The 22,687-nt window shown below is 49.6% G+C and overlaps 8 protein-coding genes across 8 annotated transcripts; 3 read left to right on the top strand and 5 right to left on the bottom strand.

Moving 5' to 3' along the window:
• Positions 1-115: 115 nt before the first annotated feature.
• On the bottom strand, positions 116-486 carry N7455_000462 (uncharacterized protein; the record flags this gene model as incomplete). The annotated part of the gene is made up of 2 exons (XM_040952047.2): positions 116-301; positions 370-486. The coding sequence occupies 2 exons, from the start codon at positions 484-486 to the stop codon at positions 116-118; spliced, it is 303 nt and encodes a 100-aa protein (XP_040817285.2).
• A 3,462-nt stretch (positions 487-3,948) lies between these two features.
• N7455_000461 (uncharacterized protein) lies at positions 3,949-4,671 on the bottom strand (the record flags this gene model as incomplete). The annotated part of the gene is made up of 1 exon (XM_040952296.2): positions 3,949-4,671. The coding sequence occupies one exon, from the start codon at positions 4,669-4,671 to the stop codon at positions 3,949-3,951; it is 723 nt and encodes a 240-aa protein (XP_040817398.2).
• Positions 4,672-6,879: 2,208 nt separating this feature from the next.
• On the bottom strand, positions 6,880-9,443 carry N7455_000460 (putative Patatin family phospholipase). The gene is made up of 3 exons (XM_040952115.2): positions 9,119-9,443; positions 8,201-9,045; positions 6,880-8,151 (listed from the first exon to the last, which is right to left on the bottom strand). The coding sequence occupies exons 1-3, from the start codon at positions 9,392-9,394 to the stop codon at positions 6,906-6,908; spliced, it is 2,367 nt and encodes a 788-aa protein (XP_040817250.2). The 5' UTR covers positions 9,395-9,443; the 3' UTR covers positions 6,880-6,905.
• A 659-nt stretch (positions 9,444-10,102) lies between these two features.
• N7455_000459 (uncharacterized protein) lies at positions 10,103-11,172 on the bottom strand (the record flags this gene model as incomplete). Its single annotated transcript, XM_040952359.2, has 2 exons — positions 10,103-10,865; positions 10,925-11,172. 2 exons carry the CDS (start codon positions 11,170-11,172, stop codon positions 10,103-10,105), a joined length of 1,011 nt encoding a protein of 336 aa, XP_040817145.1.
• Positions 11,173-11,525: 353 nt separating this feature from the next.
• N7455_000458 (uncharacterized protein) lies at positions 11,526-12,908 on the bottom strand (the record flags this gene model as incomplete). The annotated part of the gene is made up of 1 exon (XM_040952195.2): positions 11,526-12,908. One exon carries the CDS (start codon positions 12,906-12,908, stop codon positions 11,526-11,528), a length of 1,383 nt encoding a protein of 460 aa, XP_040817466.2.
• A 541-nt stretch (positions 12,909-13,449) lies between these two features.
• On the top strand, positions 13,450-17,124 carry N7455_000457 (proteasome regulatory particle base subunit RPN2; the record flags this gene model as incomplete). Its single annotated transcript, XM_040952363.2, has 5 exons — positions 13,450-13,589; positions 13,696-13,865; positions 13,927-14,450; positions 14,515-16,752; positions 16,804-17,124. 5 exons carry the CDS (start codon positions 13,450-13,452, stop codon positions 17,122-17,124), a joined length of 3,393 nt encoding a protein of 1,130 aa, XP_040817214.1.
• An 879-nt stretch (positions 17,125-18,003) lies between these two features.
• Positions 18,004-19,846, top strand: N7455_000456 (putative acyl-CoA dehydrogenase; the record flags this gene model as incomplete). Its single annotated transcript, XM_040952145.2, has 4 exons — positions 18,004-18,118; positions 18,182-18,193; positions 18,255-18,532; positions 18,611-19,846. 4 exons carry the CDS (start codon positions 18,004-18,006, stop codon positions 19,844-19,846), a joined length of 1,641 nt encoding a protein of 546 aa, XP_040817129.2.
• Positions 19,847-20,558: 712 nt separating this feature from the next.
• N7455_000455 (uncharacterized protein) lies at positions 20,559-22,328 on the top strand (the record flags this gene model as incomplete). Its single annotated transcript, XM_065603808.1, has 1 exon — positions 20,559-22,328. The coding sequence occupies one exon, from the start codon at positions 20,559-20,561 to the stop codon at positions 22,326-22,328; it is 1,770 nt and encodes a 589-aa protein (XP_065462299.1).
• Between the last annotated feature and the right edge of the window lie 359 nt (positions 22,329-22,687).

Here is a 22,687-nt window from a genome sequence, read left to right as displayed (position 1 = left end):
ATTGTGGAGTGAGGGTAAGAACTCTCTTTCATTGTTGCATATCACCCATCCCCCCCCCCCCTCCTCTGAATCAAGACTTGATGCCACAGCTGTGGCCAGTGTATTTCCCGGCATCTCAGTTCTCGGTGGCTTCCTCTCCGGTCGGCACTTCCTCGTTGTTCGAGGAGGCCTGTTCCTTCTTGCCGCGTGGAGTTCCCTTGCCCTTGACCTTGAAGCCGTATTTTTGCTGCAGGCGGACGAGCCGCATGCGACATGCAGCCTTAGTTACTCCAAGGGACTTGGCGGCAGTCTCGTGGTCAACCTGTAGTGGGGTTTCGGTTAGCATAATCTTTAGTCCAGCCGTTGTCTATAAAGTAGCAGATAACCAACCTTCAGATTTTCCAGGAGGGTCAACAAAAATTCTTCGTCGGTAGCCTTCTTCACATTCAGCTTGATCTTAGCCTTAGAAGGCTGCTCGGCCTTTGCCTCGGAAGTGACGGGTGCCATGGCAAATGTTTGTTCGTTGGTGAGATGATTGATTTGAGCTGAAAAGCTTCGAGAGTTGGATGGTGTTTGGACGGGAAGCCCAATGATGTTATGTTGGATTAAAGTCTAATGATGGTATGTTGCTATGTGTATGAGAGAAGAAAGGAACAGAGAGGAACTGAAATCTGGAGGGGCTTTTATACCTCTGGATTTCGGGACAAACGCGCTGGGATCAATATAACAAGCACTCGTTTGTGGATACCGTACCAATGCAATATATTACCCAATAGGGTACATGCTAGAGCCCCAGGGAACAATCAAATAATTGTCACTATCTGTATCTCAAATACGCAGGCAAGAACACTCCGTTTAGAACCAATAGCAGCCCAGCGTAGCTGCTCGAGACACTGACTCTGTTGGGGACTTGCCTAAAACCAAGCTTCACTCTCCACCGCCGATGGGACATCGCAGGTGACAGGTCCCTTCTCTGTACATTGAGTGCATAGGCTAACATTAATTCCACTTGCAGTTACACTCCCACTCGTCCTACTCTAGAACCCTCATGTCTTCGAACTTGACGTTGCGAATCGGCCACCAAAACGCAAAGAGAACATGGATAGCCCCAGATATCCTTTGTTCAAGGCGATTAGAACATATACAATGGCTTTCAATCTCTTAATTGGTTATAGAACTCAACCCGGCGAACTCTGAGCAGACAATACATGATAAAAGCACCCGCTTCTTTGCTGCTCTCTATCTTCACTGCGAGCTAGGTCTTAGATTTCCTTCCAACAACATACTCATCTTCAACATGTTGGCTAGACTCCATTATTTGAGGATCGAAACCATGATTGGCTCGCGGTAACTGCAGTGCGTCGAGAGAGGCTACGACACGACGACAACATACATATGGACGGACGATCTTAGGTATCTCACATCCTTAAGCGTCTGAAGCACACGTGGATCACATCTCTACTCAGGACTACATACAGATTTTGTTTCGAATCATCTCTAGACCTGAGACGGATGGATTCTTTGGGAGACTACAGTTGACAGTGTCCTCGGTGTGACCACATGTGAAGTTTCAATACAAGTCAGACGACAGTATAAATGCAGTATCCTTCAGATTGCTAGGCACTGGTAATTCATCAGGAAACCACATAAATATCTACATGAATATCTACACATGAATGGAGTTTCAGCCACGTATCCATCATGTACCATTCATACGCCGGGTCACTTGAGGCTCTTGCATTGCATCCCGACGTCCCCATATGTGCCCCACTTTTAACCTTAATTCCAGATGTCATCCACGGATACTCCTACGTAGTACAATCAGAATATACACAAATGAGACATGAACAAAGCAGGAAGATTGAGACAAACAAATCCGTAAATAAACAATGGTCAATACTGAGAGCAACCGGAAGAAATAGATAAGTAAACAATGGTAAAACCGAGAATACAGGGTGAGTGAGACAAAGAAATCCGTAAACAAACAATGGTTAATACCGAGAACGAACGACAAACCAAGCCTACCCAGGTACGTCAAACAAAAGAGCAAAAATGAGAGAATGTCCCTGGGCGTTAGCTAATAATTCCAGGTAGCTAACGCCAAAGGGCATGGGATATATGGAGGATATATTAATTTTAAGGACATGGAATATGCAAATATGGTAATGATTATACGTACAACAGGGAGGTCCCCAATCAATCTAATAAAGGCCGGAATTTTATCTCATACAATGTACATCTAGTGCTAATTAGCTTCCAAATATACGCTCACAGTTCATTGGAAAGGATGTGATATTGGTTGGCCACTATCAGAAGACACATAATTTTGCCATCAATAGTTATAGAACCGGCGTGCAAGGCATGCTTTGTGATACTCAATTACTACTATTATTATTGTATGCCTTCTTATCCCTGTCTCCCAGATCTACTGCAGGTTGAGAAACCGGCTATATTGTCGTGTTTATCACAACATCAAAATCACAATGGTAAAAACGATCGACCACAAGTCAATAGGAAGGGGAAGAGGACACATACTTGAGCAAATACCAGCTTGATATGTGTCTCCGTACATGGATTCATGTTGTATGCAGTATGCTAAAGAAGATGGTGATTTGTTTGGATAGACAGAGCATCTCGAGTAACTTTGCGAGCAACTTGATTGATCATAGGCAGAGTGTAGTTATATGATAATGGATGAACGAGTCCAGTGTAGCAGACTAAAGTTAAACACTATGACTGGGCCATATAAGTGGGGATGGTGAACCAATGGTGATAAATCTGAAGGTCTCCTACGTAGCCAAGCCAAACTAAAAGCACATAAGACTTGTATTTGTATCGGGTTATTTAGGCACATACAATCCTATAAGTTGCGCATCGCCCCGTCTAATAGTCTTGTAAGTTTATCTCAAAATTTAGTACAAATCCAAGGTAAATTATAGTGTCGTTGTATGGAAACAGATTATGAGGTCTCTTGTAGTACTATATACCACGAGCTCATCTCTTTCTTGCTTGCTTCTGTGGCTGTCGTTGATAGGAATCAGGTAAATAAAGTGAGCTTGGCTCGTTTTCTCCCGGGGCATATTTAAGATATTACTTCGATGGCCGTAGGTATGGCTAAAAATCAGTATATACCTAGTATCTTTTGTAGAAACATGATATTATATACTAACGGTGTCTGTCAGTCTATATGGGGTATACCTTGCTACAAGCCTTAATCACTACATGGTAGATTAAAAAGTTGAAGAGAGAAATTTAGTAGGGAACTTGGTAGATGGCTGCTCTTCTCATAATTCCCGAAAATGTTACAAATTACAGCTAAATCCACCCGTGGCTGAGGGTATAAAGCCGATCAATGTTCCATCAATAGCAGGCTTTCCAATGTAGTTAGTGGTTTGGGAATGGCGATTAACTCGAAATTTATTCGGTTCGCTGCCTCCGAATCATAAGGCACCGATATTAGTAATAATAAGTTTCCGACCGGGATACACCTTCGCATACAGCCGTCGCTTTTAGCATTCTAGTTGACGGATTTATCTTTTTGATATAGAAACAGCAACAGAATGCTAGAACCTGTATTCCAAGCATTAACACTCTAAAAAATATCAATAGCGCAAACGAGTGTGTATTCCAAGGTGGAAGTAAAAAATAAATTTAAATATTGAAACTGACAAAAGAGCCTGCGTGTAATTCATAAATAATAAATCGTCTCGCAGACCCGAATCTAACCAAAGAAAAACATTCCAACCGATCTATCCCATGACCCGTAACCCATATATCCTGTATAATATACAGTACTGGGCACTTATCAATCCCAATACATCGAATCCTCACTCCACTGTACAATATGTACAAAGCGCGAAAGATATCTTGGGTGTGATATCAAACATCAATTTCTATCACAGACCCAAGACTAATTTCAGCGCAGCAATATATGCCGAGGAGTCACTCAGCCGCTCAACTACTCAGTATTTACTGAGGGGAGGGGGTGGGAGGAGGTCCAGTGGGAGTGGGGAGGCCAGTGGAGAACTCCTGGAGCTTCTCGAAAGGAATAGAGAAGGGCAGGTCGGTAGGGAAACCGGAGGGGAAGGCACTCAGGATTCCGCTGGGGATGGGGAAGGGGAGGTCGGTGGGGAACTGGCGCTTCTCGAATCCGCTGGGGAATCCGCTAGGGAAGCCGGTGGGGAAACCGGTAGGGGTGGGTAATCCCGAGGAAGGAGTACCAGTGGGAGTCGGGAAGCCGCTGGGAGGAGGTCCGCTGTGAGGAGGACCGTCGAAGGGAGGGCCCTGGTGGTCGGGTCCGTTGGGGAACTGGCGCTTCTCGAAGGGGAGGCCGGTGGGCGCGGGGAAGCCGCTGGGGAAGCCACTGGGGAACTCAGTGGGGAAACCACTGGGAGTACCGCTGGGGAAGCCCGAGGGAGGAGGACCAGTGGGAGTCGGGAAGCCGCTAGGAGGGCCACCGGGGAACTGGCGCTTGTCGAAGGGGAAGCCGGTGGGAATAGCGGTGGGAGTGCCGCTGGGAGTGCCGCTGGGAGTGCCGCTGGGGAAGCCGCTGGATGGGGTGGGCAAGTCACTGGGGGCGCCGGAGAAAGGAGGGGGGCCCTGGGGCAGCTCGCCGATGAAGGGAGGAGGGCCCTGGGGCAGGGCGAGGGCGCAGCCCATCATGCCCATAGCAGCGATACCGGTGTACTTCATTGTGATTGGTATAGATTAATTGGGAAATATAAAGTAAAGAATGGAGTAATTTGGACGAAAGTCAGACTCGGATATATGGGTAGTATATCAAAGACAGATCTTATATGGAGTAGTTTAGAGAAAAATCTCGATGGGCCTGGGACGGGTTTATAACGCTGGCGATTTATCAAGCTTGTTGATCTGGGAGCTTGGTCCTCACGAAGTGGACTCCGTGATCGCGCCATGACTTCAGTCTGGTTGCCTCATCAGAGGCTGGACAGGCCGGAAGGTGGACTGGCCGGACGACGATAGTACCTTGAAACGGTAGAAGTGGATGTGTCGATCTTAACTTGGGGGACCTTAGGGTCGTCAGGGACCAGACACAAAGTACCCGTGGACGGGCAGAGGTGCATGGCCTGCGGCTGAGGTATTTTCCTTCAATCCTTCGCTGGCCAGCCAACGCGTAAAAAAAAGGTAAAAAATTGGTTCTGGTACGTTCGACGAGGCAAGTATCGACGGTACGGTTGAGCTACAGACGCCACAGCCAGGTACCAAACAATAGTGCGACGATCACCTTCCGCGTGCAGAATAGCATAAAAGGCAAATCAATCATTGTCGGGATGTTCTGACCGTATCAAATCCTTCATCTCGAAGGATTCCTACTTGACAGGGCCGCAACCTGGCACGGCCGAGAGCGAAGTTAGTTCGTACTCGGCTTCAGGGCGCCTGGCGCAAGTCACCCCTTTTTTTGGCCGTAGCACACCATGTCAGAGATGATTTGCTCATCTCTCCTTTTCCAGCGTCATCAGAATTTGTCTGTAACAGAATGGCTGGTTATTCGTTTCATGTGCGTTGGTTTCGCCACGGCGTGCGTAGCAGGAAGGCTGATACACAGCCTGTGTGAGGATGTGCTGGTTGTCCACGGACGAGGGTGGACTCAAGGTGGCTGGAAAGGGTTGGGAGAGCCACTGATTGATAAGTGAGGACCAATTGACACGGCCTGATCGGCGAAGTGGACCACTTTTGTGTGAATATTTTTTGAGTTGAGAACATTTACTCCGTAGGCTGGTTAGTTTTAGATCCGCAATGGACAGGCGCTCAAAATGGCTCAATGATAGTCTCCCCAAGGTTGAGCTGTGATGCGTTCCACTGAAACAGGAGATACTTCCACTGAAACACAGAAAGTATCTCCTGTTTCTACAGATGTTCGAGAACATCGAGATACAGGCCGCAATCTTGAAATGGCCTGGAACATTAGGTGGTGGCCGAGTCGTCGTCAGCCCTGGGGTGAATGAGGTCTAGCTGGCCCACAGTGGGCCCCGGTGACATAGAATCGACGTTGGTAGTGGACACTTCCACTTTGCCCTTAAAACACCTGCAGCATGGGCATCACGATAAAATATGGACCTGTTTCGTGTTTAACTTGAATCTATCGGCATATCGACGGGTATTAGCACAGACACGTGTACGGGGTAGGTAACCCATGTATCCATGACCCATCAATGTTCACTGCCGATTATTTCCTGATATTAATTTGCCTCTGTACTCCACTAGCTTCTCTCTAGTTCGCTGTACACCAAGGGCGCCAAGCATCCTTTGTGACTAGTAGTATTAAGCTCACTCAGCGGCATATTGTCGGGGCTTGAGGTGGGAAACAGCTTAGTTTCAGGGATATTAGCGCTGACTGTGGAGCCTGTATCAACCCTTGAATGTAGAATAATATACCCTTATGTAACTTAAAAATGACTAACTAGCCGCTTAAAGGTCTAAACCCAAATTCCATTCATCTGGGGATTCAACGCCCCACGGTGTGTACGTGGAAAACTTCCCCGCTATATACAGAAAACCGCCGAATGCATGTCATATGTTGGAGATAGCAAAAACGAAGCGGAAAGGGGGGGAAAAGCAAACTCCGCGGATCCTGCGGATTGGATATGCCGAAAACAGAACCCTAAGGAGGGATACACAAGAGATGGTCTAGTATGAGGACTTCGGATTGAATAGACAAACAGAGGAAATCTAACCGAGCCAAGAGATGCAGTGGATGCTTAGGCCGCAGGTATACAGGATCACAGAGTCCGCAAAGATCAAAAAGCCTTCCGGTCCGAGTGTCTCACATCGTACGGAGTACGGGGGCATGAAATTAGTTTGATTTGAGGGGCAAGCTTGTATGTGTCAAGGAGGCCTGAGTCTGCGGCCCGCGACTCCTGAGGAAGTGAGAAACGGAGTATGATACACGATTAATCGTATATTCTTCAATGCCGCTGTTTGCGCGTTAGGGGGTCAGGCGAGCTCGGGTGGACTGTTGGCGTTGGAGTCATACTGAGCAGATGGCGGGAGGAAGGTGGTACGGTCATGGACAGATCGCGAGCCGACGGCGCATACGCCTGCTTTGGGGAACTGTGACGAGCCGTAACGGAATAATTGTAGGCCGGACCAGAAGAGAATGAGGATCGTCGGGACCGAACGGGGCTACAAGGTCCATGACTCGCAGGTGCTCCACCGAATGAAGATGACTCCGAAGATGCTCGGTGGCCTGCAAGTTTGGGGCGAAGCATGTACGACCGTTCGAGCTCATCGTCGCTGCTTGACCCGATGTCGAATATCGCTCCGTTGTTGAAGGATACTGAGGATGTACGGCGGTGGGTCCTTGCTTGGGTCGACATGAGGATTGACTCACTCGACTGCGAGAGAGGCGGATTCTCCAGTGAAACAGTGCTTCGTGCCTTTTTCAGTCCCCGGTTTGGTTGATGCCGTGCTTGTCCGCCCGAGTGCCTCTTTTCCAGCTCGGGGCTGTGGGATCCTCTTCGTCTGTCGCAATAACGTTCCCTTCCACTGCTGTCTGCCGAGTCAATCGAGTGACGACTACGGTTTGGCATGCGTAGATCAACCTGGCTCGGACTGAAGGCTACCCGGGCCCGCATATTTTGAATGGCATTATCGAGTGCCAGCTCAATGGCGCAGTGGTTTCGGATGCGGCTTAATCTTGGCCATGTCGCCCGCTCGCCACTGAGGCATGCTGACAGCATGAATTCCGTTGTCGGATTCTCCAGGAGCCGTGGAAAGTTGGAGGAAATGAGTTCCGGGTATATGTTGATGTCTCCATGATATTTCTGGTTTACGATAGAGGCAAACTTGGTCATTGATGTTGGGAAGACTCCAAGCTCTGAGAGCACGTTCATTCGATGTAGCACCTCGTCTTTGGCAAGGTGAGTCATTGTGTTCATCCATCGAGGGATGAATGAAGGGCCGTCGTTTGTCTCATCCTGTGGGCCTGTTTCCTTTGGAAGGAAAGGTACCACATGGGGGTTCACCTGGGAGACAATGAAATGGTTCACGTTAAACATCTCTGATAACCGTGTCATGGGCAGATCTCCATCAACAGAGCCATCGATATACTGTTTGTGAAGGTCATTCCACGGCACTGGTTCCCCTGTCAGCGGATCTTTAGCCATCAACGTGAATGGCCTAAAGACAAATGGAACAGAGCATGATACCGCCCTTGAGAGATGTCAGAATTGTGTTAAGAGGAAGTAAGGGGGGAACTTACACAGCAGACCAGATCAACACATTGGGCGCGGAAATATAGTTCAACAGCCGTGGAAGCTCGTACATGCCGGCACTCGATACACAGATGTTCAGGATTCTGCGGGTGCGGTTATATGCTTCCTGGAAGGTCATATCTCCCAGCCAATTCCTGATAGTCTTCGCCAAGTGGGATATGTCAAGAAATGATCCAAACTTCAAAAAACGAGTCATCTTCTGCAGGATATTTTCCTCTTGGCCCTTCTCATTGAAGACATCAAAATCCCCATGTACGTAGGTATCCAAAAGCGCCGGCAATTCTTCATCTGTGCGCGTGCAAAAGACCGCGCACACAATGCTACCAGCAGAGGCACCTGAGATAATCCGCGGGATCATGTTTGCCTCATAGAGAGCCTTGAGAACCCCGATATGGGTCATGCCAAAAGTGGCACCGCCGGAAAAGAGGAGTGCGCTGCGACCGAATGCCTGTCGAACTGCCAGCAGCTGGTCCAGGATATACTTCAGCTCTAGTCCATCGCAGCGATCATGCACTGACAAATCCACCAGGGTGGCGATGGTCTCCAAAGCCGTGGTGATATACCTATCAATCAAGTCCTTGGTACCGATATGCGAATGGCGATAGAGAGAGGCATTGCTCATTTGCGCCAGGTCCCGACTCAGCGCAGTGCGCACCAGAAACAGCATTCGGCTTACGTCGCAGCTGATCCGAGCATCTTCCAATTGCCGCAATCGATCCTGTACCAAGCGAGGATCATATTCGGTGGACTCGAGCGTCTGCTTCCAGGCATTGTTGTCCTCTAGTTCGTCCAGTTCGATGGCGCAACTTCGCCATTCCTCGTACGACACAGCCTGCAGCCCAAGGGTTAGAAAGGGTCACTCTGCAGATGCGTTCGCCCGTCATAAGTACACCACATGTACTTACATTCTTTATTTTCAAATATAGGACTTGTTTGCGGTCCTCGATTTCCGCCCTTTGTTTCCGCTGTTCCTTGGAGAGGCCATCGCGGTAGGTGTGCAGAGTATCACCGGCCCAATTCCACGAATCTTTCACGAGTGACGATACAGCTGGGATGGAGATTGTTTTGCGGAGGGGTCGCGGAGGTGGTTGGGATAAGGGGTGTTCTTGGGAGTGTTTGCGCCCATGATGGCACTGAACTATTGTGGGGTCGCCCAATACCGACATGGCAGGCCTGTGCATTGGGGAAGCAAGCCATCAGCCGGGGTATGAAATGCGGAGATCTGTTAACTCTAATAAAACTGGTATAAAAAAGAAAGTAAATGAGTTGTAAAAAGTAGAGATTCTACAAATTCAGGTCAAGTTTGGCGGTGACCTAGTTAACAAACGTCACGAGGGCCAATGGTAGCCAGTTTCCTCAGGCACTTTGGGCTGACCACTTTTGGTTCCTTTTTATGACGATTTCACTATTCCTCGAATGCTACTGGACTCTATGACTCTAAGTGGAGATGTTCGATCCATAATATTTCAGCTTATTTGGTCTCCTGTAGCCGATGAAACATCAGAAGACCTATTTTTTCCCCATGATCTCACCCCACGATCATCTACCCCATGACAGTGGGGAAGCATATAATATTTGCCTACGGGGTACTCCGTAAAATGTACAGAGATTTATCATAATTTATCACTGTTTTTTTAACGTATTTTCAATAAATATGCCTCTAATATTCTTTTCTACAATCATTGGAATATGAGATTCTCAAATAATCGGGCATCAACCCCGTGGAGCCCCGGCCAGGGGGCATTTTCACATGCAAGCGGCATGTGAACCCTTCAGGGCTGAGATTCGCCTTCCTATGTCATCCTTCAAGGTTGTATCGCTACAATTCACGCGTATATGGACAGTACTGAATACGATTGGACGGTCAAATAACCAAAAGCAGAAGGTTATCATATTTCGCGGAGCCACTCTTTCAGCGCATGTCTTGCTCGCACCTCGACCCCATTCTCGCGCCAGAAGTGGCCCGCGCCATCGATCATCCGAAACTGGAACTGACTGCATGGCATGTGCACCATCTCGTCTGACCACCTCTCCAGTTTCCCAACAGAGGTGAAGGTATCCTGGTCCCCAAACAGCGCCAGGGTATGGTGCGTACTCTGCTGGTCTGCTGGACGTGGGCAGGGGATGCGGGGACCTTTAGGCGTATCCGTTTTCACGTTCAGTGATAAGGTTGAGAATACAGTTAGGAATTGGCTAATCGGCGGCAATAGCGGAGACACGAGGAGATAGGAGATAGATGTCGTCAATGCACGGAGGTCTGGGACATCGGCCAGATTGTGACTCATTTGAATTTGCTCCAGGGACAATGCGGCTATGCGTTTTGCTGTGCTCCTAATCTCGTGTATTGGTGTTGATTTGTTTGTAGGGGTTGTAGTTGGCGCGGATTGGAAAAGCTCGAGCATAGTATCGAGGGTCGGTACATTTGAGGCAATCAATGACCCATAAGAATAGCCACCAAGGATGAGATGGATATCTGTGTTATTTTTCACTCTGTCGCTGACCTTGCGGGGCTTCGAGTCTACTCCTTCCCTTGGGGTCAATGCGAGCTTGAGGAAGTGCAAGTATTGCAAGATGAATCCGTAGAACGAGACATAGTCACCAAGCTCGGGTTTTGCAGTCCAGCTTGTTCGTCCCTCAGAGTCTCCAGCTCCACTACACATCATTCGTTAGCAACTTGGCCATGGCGGAGTGTTAGCAATGGGTGATTATACCGAAAGTTGAAGGTCCCCACGACGCAGCCGGCTTGTAGAAGCTCACTACCAATGAAACTGACGACTGGATCATCGTAACATCCTCCCAGAGTTGCGTATGGATGTGCGACAATGGCACCTCGGTTGGGCCAGGTTGTTGCTGATTCTATATTTTGGAGGACGGACGGGAGATAAACACGACATTCGAGCTTGGTGCCATCGTAAACAGACGGGAGGGAAAAAGAGAAACTTGCTGATGGAAGATCCATGGCCGGCTTTAATTTATTTCATATTTCTTTGTTTTGAAATGCAATGCTTACACTTCGCTGTTAATAGGAAGAGGTCGAAGTTGCGGCGAGGTTTCGGTGTTCCGCCCACCCCAATCATTCGGACCAACTACCAGACACAATTTGAACATCGCCTTTAGAGCAAAATGTGGGAAATATGAGTATATGGCGAGAATTATAGCGATCGAATTTATCGATAATTCTGATATGACAACAATAGAAGTACATTTACATTCATATGGCGAAAATATGAGATTACCACTTGGCTGGAAGATGCTATGTAGATCGTGTAGAACTGGGTTATTATTCATTTAAATATGTACTAAGCCCACTGATCAGGTCAACCATGACGGATCTGGCTCATCATCTTCTTCCGACCGAGCATCCGAATGATGGGGATCTGCATCCTTGAGCAGATCAGCTGGAGGTTCTGGGTCGTCATTTTCCAGCTGCCCAGCGTGGAAGTCCTCATGGTTCTCCTCCAAACTGTGGTCGATCAGGGGAGAATCTTTGGGAGAAGTAGAGTTCAGGGGTGCATCCTCTTCATGCAGCGGGAGACCGAAGGCGGGAAGAAGCAAGGCCCTTGCTTCTCGCAGGGCTTCTAGCTCAGCTGCAATGCAGCAAACTAATAGCTTCCAGTCCTTATCCTCGGCGAGCTCCAGATGTGATTCGACCCGCTGAGTGGTTCTCTCCAAGTCATCCAAAATATTCCTTACGAGCCCGTCCTTGTAACCTGGCGGTGTGGATCCCCCTGACTCGGTCGTTGATGTGGTCATCTCGGCATAATGTCGCATGTTGGCTTGTAAGCGCTTCTCAAAACCAGTGATATCGGACACCGCTTGTTTCCATACTCCGCCTCCTTCTTCCAGTGCCAGTATTTCCGCATCCACTTTCTTTTGCCTACTGTGCAAACCGACTTGTTCGGCGTTCCAATGCTCCCGCGCCATGTCAAGTGTGCGACGTTTAGGGTTCAAAGAGTGAAAGGTGGATTCGCCTGAGTTTTGCGATAAGGGTTGGATCGGAGGGTCACGGAGGTAGTTTCGGATGTCGGAGTCGAGTAAAGACAATGATTCAGTATAAGAAGAAAGCTTGGCATCGACCGAGTTGTTGATGTCTGAAATCTCGTTCACAAGATGTCGATGTTTAGCTTTCATCTCATACAGCCTGGTCTCCAATTCATGAATGTCAGTCTCAAGTTTCCGAGCCTCTTCTTCTAGCTGCTTTGAACGTCGGCTCCCCTCATCTCCATGTATAGTAGTAATAGCATCTTCTAGACCGGTTCTTCTCGACAGGAAGCCCTGGATATCATGCAGTGCGTTGTCCCTTTCATCCGTCTGAGATACAAGAATCTCTCGTTCTTCTTCTCGTAACTTCAGCAGATCATATATTGATTGAAATATGCCCTCTCGGGCAGCCCGAAGCCCGATCTTCTTGGGCGCGGGCTGCCTAGTGGGCACTGTGGGAGGGGATTGTGATCGACTCGCATTAGATGACATGGTTGGAGTCAAAGTTCCGGTTGAGATATCATCTGCCTGAGGCCCAGCGAGAACAGATAGAAGACCTTCGCTTTGAGCGTCGATCAGGACTTGGAGGTTGCGTTGTATGTGTTTCGTCTGACGTTCAACGTATAAGAGAGGGTCATGGTGATACGTAGAAGCTCCAACCGGCACTGGTGGCAGCCTCTTACCACGAAAGGATTGATGGAGAAGCGTCGACATGACGGAGAATGGAGGGTGGATGGGCAAGCTTCAACCAGAGGAAGAGTTGGAGCTTTATCGCGGAAATCCTGGGTAGGAAGACTATTTAGTAGTTTCAGTCAAAGACCTGACCTATTCTTATAATCATCACCGGATTAGAAAGAAATAATTCATTCGCCGGGTGATAGCTGTTTATCGCGGACGGGTGCCGCTCGCAGCTGACCGAGCGCCATCCACGTGATCATTCATGTACAGTCAGCTCCGCTCAGGCGTTGACGTTGCTCTCGCGCCAGCAAAGCTTCTGACAACTGCTCCCAGCTTCCATTCGTACGTGCACTTCATCCATTTCGTCTCTTTCATTTAATCAACTTTTGTCTTTCTTGTCATATTCTCATTATTTGGGGTGACTGATTCCCCCTTGAAACCTTGTTCTGCGCTGGGGCTGATTCGCTGTTACAAGCTCTCTCCCGATTGACGTTGCTTCATCACAACAGCAACAAAACACCTATCACTCCTCCAACTCCGTCCAGCAAATCGTGACGCGAATCGTTTCTCAATAAAGATGGTCGGACTCGTATCGGCCGCCGGTTTGGTTGGCTTCCTCTCCGAGCCTGACCCAGAGCTCAAGGTCTTTGCTTTGAAGACATTAGATTCTCAGATCGATCATCTCTGGACAGAAGTTGTGAACTCCGTTCCTGAAATGTGAGTTTGTTTTGATTAGACTTGTGAGAATGAGCTTCATTTCCATTGTTGCGTCATTTCTCCCGAGTCCGACCGGCTACTAGGCCTCTGCTGACTATCCATCTAGTGAGGCTCTCTACGAAGATGAATCATTTCCGGAACGTGGCCTTGCGGCACTAGTCGCATCAAAGGTATATTATCATCTGCAGGAATATAACGAGAGCATGGTTCTTGCTCTAGGCGCTGGAAAGCTGTTCAAGTTGGAAAACGGCGGCGAGTACGAGGAGACCATTATCGGTATGTTGAAGAATATCCGCGGCATCGTCTATCTTTGAGACTAACATGTTTCCTCCTGTAGCGAAATGCGTTGACACCTTCGTCTCTCTATCTGCCGCCCAACGGCCTACCGCGGGTGACCAACCAGCGAATCTGAACACTGCATTCCCTGCATCGGGCGACGGTGCCACCAGCACATCTGCCAGCCTGACTTCTCCTATCACACCTTTCTCTAAATCCGCACTGCCCTCGAAATCGTTGCTTTCTCGCGCGGAGGTTCCCGGCGTAGACGCTGCACACCCTGGTGGCGATGACACTAGCCTTCAGCACGAGGAAAACTCCCTTGTGTTGAAGCGCGGTGTCCAGAGTCAATTGAAGACCGTTATTGAGCGATTGTTTGAAGCATGCTTCCGACAAAAGCGATACCGTCAGGTCATTGGAATCGCCATCGAGGCAAAGAACCTGGATGTGCTCCGCATGGCCATCCTTCGCGCCAGCAGTGATGAGAAGCAAGAGGAGGGCGACTCCCGTGGCAGCGAGGAGCTCATGGAATATGTTCTGGACATCTGCATGGGAATTGTCCAAGAACGAGCCTTCCGCAGCGAGGTTTGTGTTCCCCAAAGATTTCTACAACATTTGCCCGGGTCGACTAACCAAGCCTATTTTATAGATCCTGAAACTAATTTTGGAACTTCTTAATGAAATCCCGGCACCCGACTTCTTCTCGATCGCCAAATGCGTTGTCTACCTTAATGAACACTCGATGGCCTCCGCTATTCTCCGTCAGCTTGTTGAGAAGGGAGATGCGCGATCCCTCGCCGTTGCTTATCAAATTTCCTTCGACCTTTATGACAACAGCACCCAAGAGTTCCTTCAGAAGGTTCGACAAGAGATTGCTGAGCTTGTCCCCGAAGACGAGGCGGAGAAGGAGACCAATGAAGAGGACAACGAGCCAAGAGAGTCCGACGCATTGCTCGAGGACCAGGGAAGCTCTTCCCGGCCCTCGGATAAACATTCAGATCTATCAGAGGATGCGGTTCCTGCATTTAAGAACATTCTCTCAATTCTCGATGGAATCAAGACCATCCAGTTGAATCTAGAGTTCTTATACAGAAACAACAAGGCTGACATCGCGATTCTGAACAAGATTCGTGACAGCCTCGAGGCTCGCAATTCTATCTTCCACACGGCTGTGACACTTTCAAATGCGTTTATGCATGCGGGAACTACCCACGATAAGTTCTTCCGTGACAATCTAGAGTGGCTCGGCAAGGCCGTCAATTGGTCCAAGTTCACGGCCACTGCTGCATTGGGCTGTATCCACCGTGGCAACCTCAGCCAGGGCCAGAAGCTCCTCCAGCCTTACCTGCCCCGCGAGCACATCGCTGGAGTTGGAGGCTCAGGATCTGTCTACAGCCAAGGTGGTTCTCTCTACGCCTTCGGTCTCATCTATGCCAACCACGGTGGCATGGCAGTTGACATCATTCGCGATCACTTCAAGAAGGCTACGGAAGAAGTGGTTCAGCACGGTGGTGCTCTTGGTCTCGGTGTTGCGGGTATGGCGACAGGCGACGAGGGCATTTACGAAGACCTGCGGAGCGTTCTCTACACAGACTCCGCTCTCAATGGAGAGGCTGTCGGTCTCGCCATGGGTCTCATTATGCTTGGCACCGGTAACATGAAGGCTCTTGAGGACATGATCCAGTACGCACACGACACGCAGCACGAGAAGATCGTCCGTGGTCTGGCTATGGGTATGGCTTTGATCATGTTCGGACGCCAGGAAGCTGCTGACGAGCTCATCAATGGTCTCCTCGGCGACCCCGACCCAACTCTGCGCTACGGTGGTATCATGACCATTGCCCTGGCTTACTGTGGCACTGGCAGCAACAAGGCAGTCCGCAAGCTTCTGCACGTCGCTGTCAGTGACGTTAACGACGATGTGCGCCGAGTTGCTGTGCTCAGCTTGGGATTCATCTTGTTCCGCAAGCACCAGAGTGTTCCTCGCATGGTCGAGCTGCTTTCCGAGTCATACAACCCTCACGTCCGATATGGTGCCGCCATGGCGCTCGGTATCTCCTGCGCTGGCACCGGCTTGGACGAAGCCATCGACCTCCTGGAGCCCATGCTCAAGGACTCGACCGACTTTGTTCGTCAGGGTGCTTTGATCTCCCTTGCCATGGTCCTCGTCCAGCAGAATGAGGCCATGAACCCCCGTGTTACCAGCCTCCGCAAGGCCATGATGAAGATGCTTGGTGACCGTCACGAGGATGCCATGGCTAAGTTCGGTTGTGCCATTGCCCTCGGTATCATTGATGCTGGTGGCCGAAACTGCACTATTAGCTTGCAGACACAGACGGGTAACCTCAATATGCCTGGTATCGTTGGTGTTGCGGTTTTCGTGCAGTACTGGTACTGGTTCCCTCTCACACACTTCTTGTCGCTTAGCTTCACCCCCACATCCGTGATCGGTGTCGACCAGAAGCTCGAAGTGCCACACTTCAAGTTCCACAGCAACACCCGCCCTAGTCTCTTCGACTACCCCCCTGAGCAACAGGTGAAGACCGAGGAGGCCCCGGAGAAGGTGAAGACTGCCGTTCTTTCTACCACTGCCCAGGCCAAGCGTCGGGCGCAGCGTCGGGAGAAGCAAGCACGCCGTGAAAGCATGGATATTGACCAAGCGCCCACAACACCTAAGGCTACCGATCAGCTGGACGCAATGGACACAGACGATGTTGCTAAAGAGGAGGAAGAAGCCAAGGAGGCAGAGAAGGGTGCTGCCGAGGTGCAGAAGAAGAAGGCCGAGCGGGAGAAGGTCGGGTACGAGCTGGACAACCTGTCAAGGGTACTTCCAGCTCAGCTCAAGTACCTCACTTTCCCCGACCCGCGGTACGAGCCGGTCAAGAGGGTATGTTCATTCCTATTTGTCCCAATGAATCCAATGCTAACAAAATTGCAGCCCACTGGCGGAGTTGTCGTTGTTCTCGATAAGCAGCCCGACGAGCCTCGCGAGGTTATTGAATTGAAGGCCAGCAAAGAGGCTCGCCAAGCGCCTTCTCCGACCGAAACCCTCCAGGACCGCCTGCAGGCCGCCATTGGAACCGCTGCTCTGCAGACCCCTCAACGGGCTGATGCTCGGGCTGCCCTATCCGCTGCCACCTCAGGTGGTGCTGCGGCTGGTGCCGGTGTTCTGACTGCGGTGGATGAGGATGAAGAAGGCGTGGAGGATGCACCCGTACCTGACGAGTTCCTATACGAGTCAGATGGCGAAGAGCAGTAGAGGGCTGATGCGGCATAGAATCTTGATGCTGGATGTATTACTAGACTAATCAGGCTGTCTACGCCGACGTGATCTATCGGGGGCTAGTATAGCTTTCCGTCACTGTGATTGATATGAAAGTTACTATGTTACTTTAAATTACCCTGCATTCTTTTTGTATTGTATGCACTCGTTGGAAGGACCACTGCTGGCTCGCCTTGTTTGAACATGTCGGTTAGACCGGCTTTGATGCAAGGGTTTCGGATGTAGGACTTGCACATGCATGTTAGAGGTACATCACGAACCACGAAGCAGCGTAATTATACAGTGGTTATTCTTCTATATAAGAGTTACATTTTACATTTTATATAACTGTATCGAGATATCTCAGAATTGTAGCCAACCTGGAATATAATCCAATCGCAAACCGGCCGATACTCATCTTCACATGTTCACATGGCTCGGCCCTACCCCGGAGCACGGCCACTGTTTCTGACTCAGCAATCCGCTGACCTGCAAGAGGGCTGTTATGCCTCGGCACTTTTGTTATGACGCAGCACGAGCCAATAAACTGTCTGTCAACGGCGATGACCGAGATGATCAGCAGCCAATGAAGCACCGACCGCTACAACGTATGTTTCTCAGGTCCTAAGGTCTACGTTGTGTGGGAGCATGTGAACTGGTACTATGCTGCTCCGAGGCCCCTTTTGGTGCATCTTCATATCCAGACTTGGAATATCACCCGAACTTAGCGGAAATTGTTTCTTGCCCCATAACTCATATATTCCCCAGCTTCCCCGGACTTGAAATTTTCTTCTCACTTACTACTATTCCTTGGCCATAATAAATCTTTGTTGTGCGCATTTTCCCTTCATCCCTTACCCTTCACCCATCGCCACCATGGCAAAGACATTTAGCAAAGAGGACGTCGCCTCCCATAGCAAGGGCGACAGTCCCTGGGTCATCATCGACGAAGACGTCTATGATGTTTCCAAGTTCCAAGATGAGCACCCTGGTAAGTGAAGTCATGTGTACAGGTACATGGGGATCACATGCTAACATGTCTTTTTGTAAACAGGCGGAAAGAAGAGTACGTTGGCCTGAGAGTCTCCGCTACGCCCAATAAATCCATATTGACAGTGCATGTCTAGTTCTCCAACGAGTTGCCGGAAAGGACGCTTCAAAACAGTTCTGGAAGTACCACAACGAGGGAATTTTGAAGAAGTACAAGGCTCAGCTGCAGATCGGTTCGTTGGATACGAAGAAAGCGGCCCCGGCACCCCCGGCACCAGCGCCAGCCCCGAAAAAGGCGGCCCCCGAGCCGACGCCCACCGCCTCTTCATCTTCTGTGACACCACCTGCCACCGGCGAGCCCCAGGACCCTTACGGAGAGTTGATCCCTTTCGCCGATCCCTCATGGTACCAAGGTGTAAGTTTTGCGTTTGCTACCTGTCACATACTTATGGTTTTACGGTTGCGCAGAAGCTAATATATATGTCGCTCATAGTATGCATCCCCTTACTTTAATGAATCCCACGCCGCACTGCGAGACGAGGTCCGCCAGTGGGTCGAGTCCGAGATCGAGCCGTATGTGACCGAATGGGACGAGGCCAAGGAAGTGCCCGGTCACATTTACAAGCAGATGGGTGAGCGGGGCTACCTGGCCGGACTGCTGGGCGTCCACTTCCCCGAGAAGCACACTCCGTATCGCGTGAAATCTGTGTCGCCAGATCGCTGGGATCTGTTCCACGAGATGCTCCTGACCGACGAGCTGTCGCGTGCCGGCAGCGGTGGTCTGGTGTGGAGCCTGATCGGTGGCTACGGAATTGGCTGCCCGCCTTTGGTAAAGTTCGGCAAGAAGCCGCTGGTCGACCGCATCCTGCCGGGTATCCTGGCCGGCGACAAGCGCATCTGCCTCGCTATTACCGAGCCCGATGCGGGCAGTGACGTCGCAAACCTGGGTTGCGAGGCTAAACTCACCGAGGACGGCAAGCACTACATCGTCAACGGCGAGAAGAAGTGGATTACTAACGGTGTCTACTCCGATTACTTCACGACCGCCGTGCGCACCGGCAAGGACGGTATGAACGGCCTCAGCGTGCTGCTCATCGAGCGCGAAGCTGGTGGCGTCAGCACTCGCCGCATGGACTGCCAGGGTGTGTGGTCCAGCGGCACGACTTACGTCACCTTCGAGGACGTCAAGGTGCCCGTGGAGAATCTAATCGGCAAGGAGAACCAGGGCTTCAAGGTTATCATGACCAACTTCAACCACGAGCGCATCGGTATCGTGATTCAGTGTGTGCGCTTCTCCCGCGTCTGCTACGAGGAGTCTATGAAATACGCACACAAGCGCAAGACCTTCGGAAAGCGTCTCATCGACCACCCAGTTATTCGCATGAAACTTGCGCACATGGCCCGCCAGATCGAGGCCACCTACAACTGGCTCGAGAACATCATCTACCAGTGCCAGTCCATGGAGGAGACTGAGGCTATGCTTAAGCTCGGCGGTGCCATCGCTGGATTGAAGGCGCAGTCTACGCAGTGCTTTGAGTTCTGTGCTCGCGAGGCTAGTCAGATCTTCGGTGGTTTGAGTTACAGCCGTGGTGGTCAGGGTGGTAAGATCGAGAGACTGTACCGTGATGTGCGTGCCTATGCTATCCCCGGTGGTAGTGAGGAGATTATGCTTGACTTGAGTATGCGCCAGAGTTTGCGTGTTCACAGCATGTTTGGCATGAAGCTATAAAGCATTTTCTGGGTGTTTTCGATTGCGGCGGTAGAGCATGCCCATTTTGATTCATTTTCTTTTGCTGCTTTTGGCTAGATATCCTGTTGTCTGTGACGACATTTATTTTATTTTGCTATGATCTGCCTTGTACGATAACATTACATTGGCCTTTTTTTGTATATTTCATGATTTACGGTGGACGTCGCCGTCTTTTTGGATATTCGCTGCTGATTCTCATTCATAACTAAACTCCCGGTGTCTCTATAGTTTGCGATACCTATTAGCTGCCCATTACGTTGGCAAGAAGACCCATGGCCATGACTGATAACGAACAGCATCAAGGAATCCCTTAAAGAAATAGGAAATGTCAAGGTCTCTATGTCCCGAAATCCCTTCTTTGTTCAGACGACTCAACTATGCTGGAGGGCCCAAGTTTCATGTTCAGCCCACCGAACTTCTTTCGATCTCACTCCTTTATTCTCATTTTCTTTGATAGGATTCCAGCGGTGATCAGGAAAACCCTGAGAACCGTTCGAATTGTGTTCGAAGTTCTTTGATGCCAATCTATTATTAGGTAAAGGTAAAGAGCTGGCTTCCTTTTGAGTCAAAAGCCGGAAATTCGATGCGGAAATATAACATCGAGAGGTCCCCGTCTGCCTATTTAGGACTCTCGAGGCAAGTTATTTGGGCCCGCACTTTCCCTTTGAAGATCATCTGCCAACCGTTCACGATGTCTCTACGATCGTTTGACATGAACGACGATGGAATGATTCAAGTTGTATCTGATGAGCATTCCGCCACATCGCTCATACTTGCCAATCTGGTGGCCCGACGAATGCGCGAATTCCAAGAGAACGAAGACGATTTTACCGGCTCTGGGACTGCTCCAACAGATCTCCTGTCAAGTCTTAGCTCAAATGATACCGATGAAGTTAGCCACGAATTCCTACGGAGCATAGCCTATTCCATGGACCTTACGACCATGCCTGAAAATCTGTTGCTTCTAGTTCTCCCTATGCTGCTACATGTTGATACAAAACTTCCAACCCCCGAGGACCTTCATGCACTACATGAATTCGCTGAAGCATCGCCAACGCATCGAAAACATGTGGAAACATGGTTGAGATCTGAACCGGCTCAAAGCACACTTGAACAAGTTTTCAAGCCGTGGATGAACTACTACAGCTTCAAACCCGCGTACCAATGCAGAGACGATATTGCAGCTTACAAAGCTAGCAGAGGAGGTTTTGGGTTTAACTATGCGTATGAATGTGTGAAAGAATGTCAATGTACAAGCTGTCTCTCACTTCTCGGCAATCTTGGGTTGATTGATTTCAGGAACTACGACCAAAATGGCAGGAGTTTCCTCCATGCAGCTATTGAGGGTGGAGATGCCGAAAGTGTAATGTTCATTGTCGCTATCTTGCTGAAAGGAGACTTGGATCCTCGGCATTTTCCCACGTCTATCGATGGAATGTCTATTCCCCACCATGTCGCTTTGATGCATGACAATGACGTCTTTAGAGGAGTCACCGAGTTTCTAGAAGATGCAGGCTACCCTCTATCTGTGTGGAACGATGATGGCCTCAAGCTCGAACTGTGCAGCTTCATCACTGCTGACATGGCCGAACGGCTCCTGTCGAAGGGATTCAATATCACCAAGCTCCCAAGAAATACACTTCCAATGTATCTGCCCGACGAGGATGATCCCGAGTACGACTCAGGCGAGGAATGGAACCGCGATGCAGAATACGGTGATCCTATCATCCGGGGCGAAGACTTCGACCCGGACAATGACAAGCTCGACCCAAAATCGATTCCATATGATGCTATTGGAGTCAATCCCATCGAGCTCCATCCCACCTCTCGAACCATTTGGCACCGGGCAATTGAGAACCCCCAAGGTCCACGTATCCTCGACTGGCTATTAGATCACTCGTATACCCAGCCAGGGTGTCGGACGGACTTCGACCGCGGCACCGGTGAGACTGCTCTAGTAGCAGGCGCAAGAGGAGGCGAGCCAGCAGGCATCGATTGGTTCTGTCAACACTGTGATCCCATGGCGGGAAGGGTCCGGAGTTCCCAGGATACCGAGGGCGATGAGACCGCAGGTGCTTATGCGTTACAAGTAGCAGCTCACAACCTGCGGTCACATTGCGATGTCATCTTCAAAAGGCTTTTGCGTCATGTCGATCACAAATTTTACTGGGATGTTTCTATGATCAAGGGTTTGTATTGGTTGATTATCAAGAATTATCGAGATATGTACCAAAGGTTGGAAGATCATAAGGAGCCGGGCCGTGAGAGAGCTCAACAGATGGCTCTTCTGCGCTCCCTCACTTCGGCTAAAACCAGAGCGCTGAACAACAGACTCGAGCCGTTCTGGGATACATGGGGGCCGTCTGAGCAGCGGAATTGGCTCATTCAGTACTGTACAATTCTTAGGTTGAATTTCCTGGTGAAAGATTTAAGTTCAGATGTTTGGGATGATTCTGATTAGGGGATTATAGGGCCAGTGTATCAAATTTCTTGGAGTATAGTCGAAATCAAACAATACAAGGCTGACTCCTTGGATGTATGTACGATGCACTCCATGGCTCTTTATGGCGTTTATACTTTCTTCGAGGTTGTTGTTTTCACTCGCACCAGTGTCATTGCATAGTTCGTCCTGGTTCTCCAATCAACCTACTTCACCTTGTACACCTGGTAAGGCTTGCATTCCCAATTCGTAAACGGGTCGAGTTGATGTATATATTTGTGCATTCAAATGGAAACAGAATGATCGTAGCTTCCTCAATAACTCAATGGTATAATGTATCCTCTTTAAGCTTAAGAGGTCTTCGCAAAGGATGGAAGTTG

This window comes from Penicillium solitum (genome assembly GCF_028829755.1).
Source record: "Penicillium solitum strain IBT 25940 chromosome Unknown utg000001l_segment0_segment0, whole genome shotgun sequence".
Classification (NCBI taxonomy): Eukaryota; Fungi; Ascomycota; class Eurotiomycetes; order Eurotiales; family Aspergillaceae; genus Penicillium; species Penicillium solitum.
Note: the sequence above shows the minus strand (reverse complement) of the source record. Positions and strands in the feature narration are given on the sequence as shown.

Excerpts from the sequence above, each read along its gene's own strand:
- N7455_000460 (XM_040952115.2), bottom strand. The coding sequence starts at position 9,394 with ATGCACAGGCCTGCCATGTCGGTATTGGGCGACCCCACAATAGTTCAG. Across the intron at positions 9,046-9,118 it reads TATATTTGAAAATAAAGAAT|GCTGTGTCGTACGAGGAATG; the intron begins GTAAGTACATGT and ends CTTGGGCTGCAG. Across the intron at positions 8,152-8,200 it reads GTGTTGATCTGGTCTGCTGT|GGCGGTATCATGCTCTGTTC; the intron begins GTAAGTTCCCCC and ends ACATCTCTCAAG.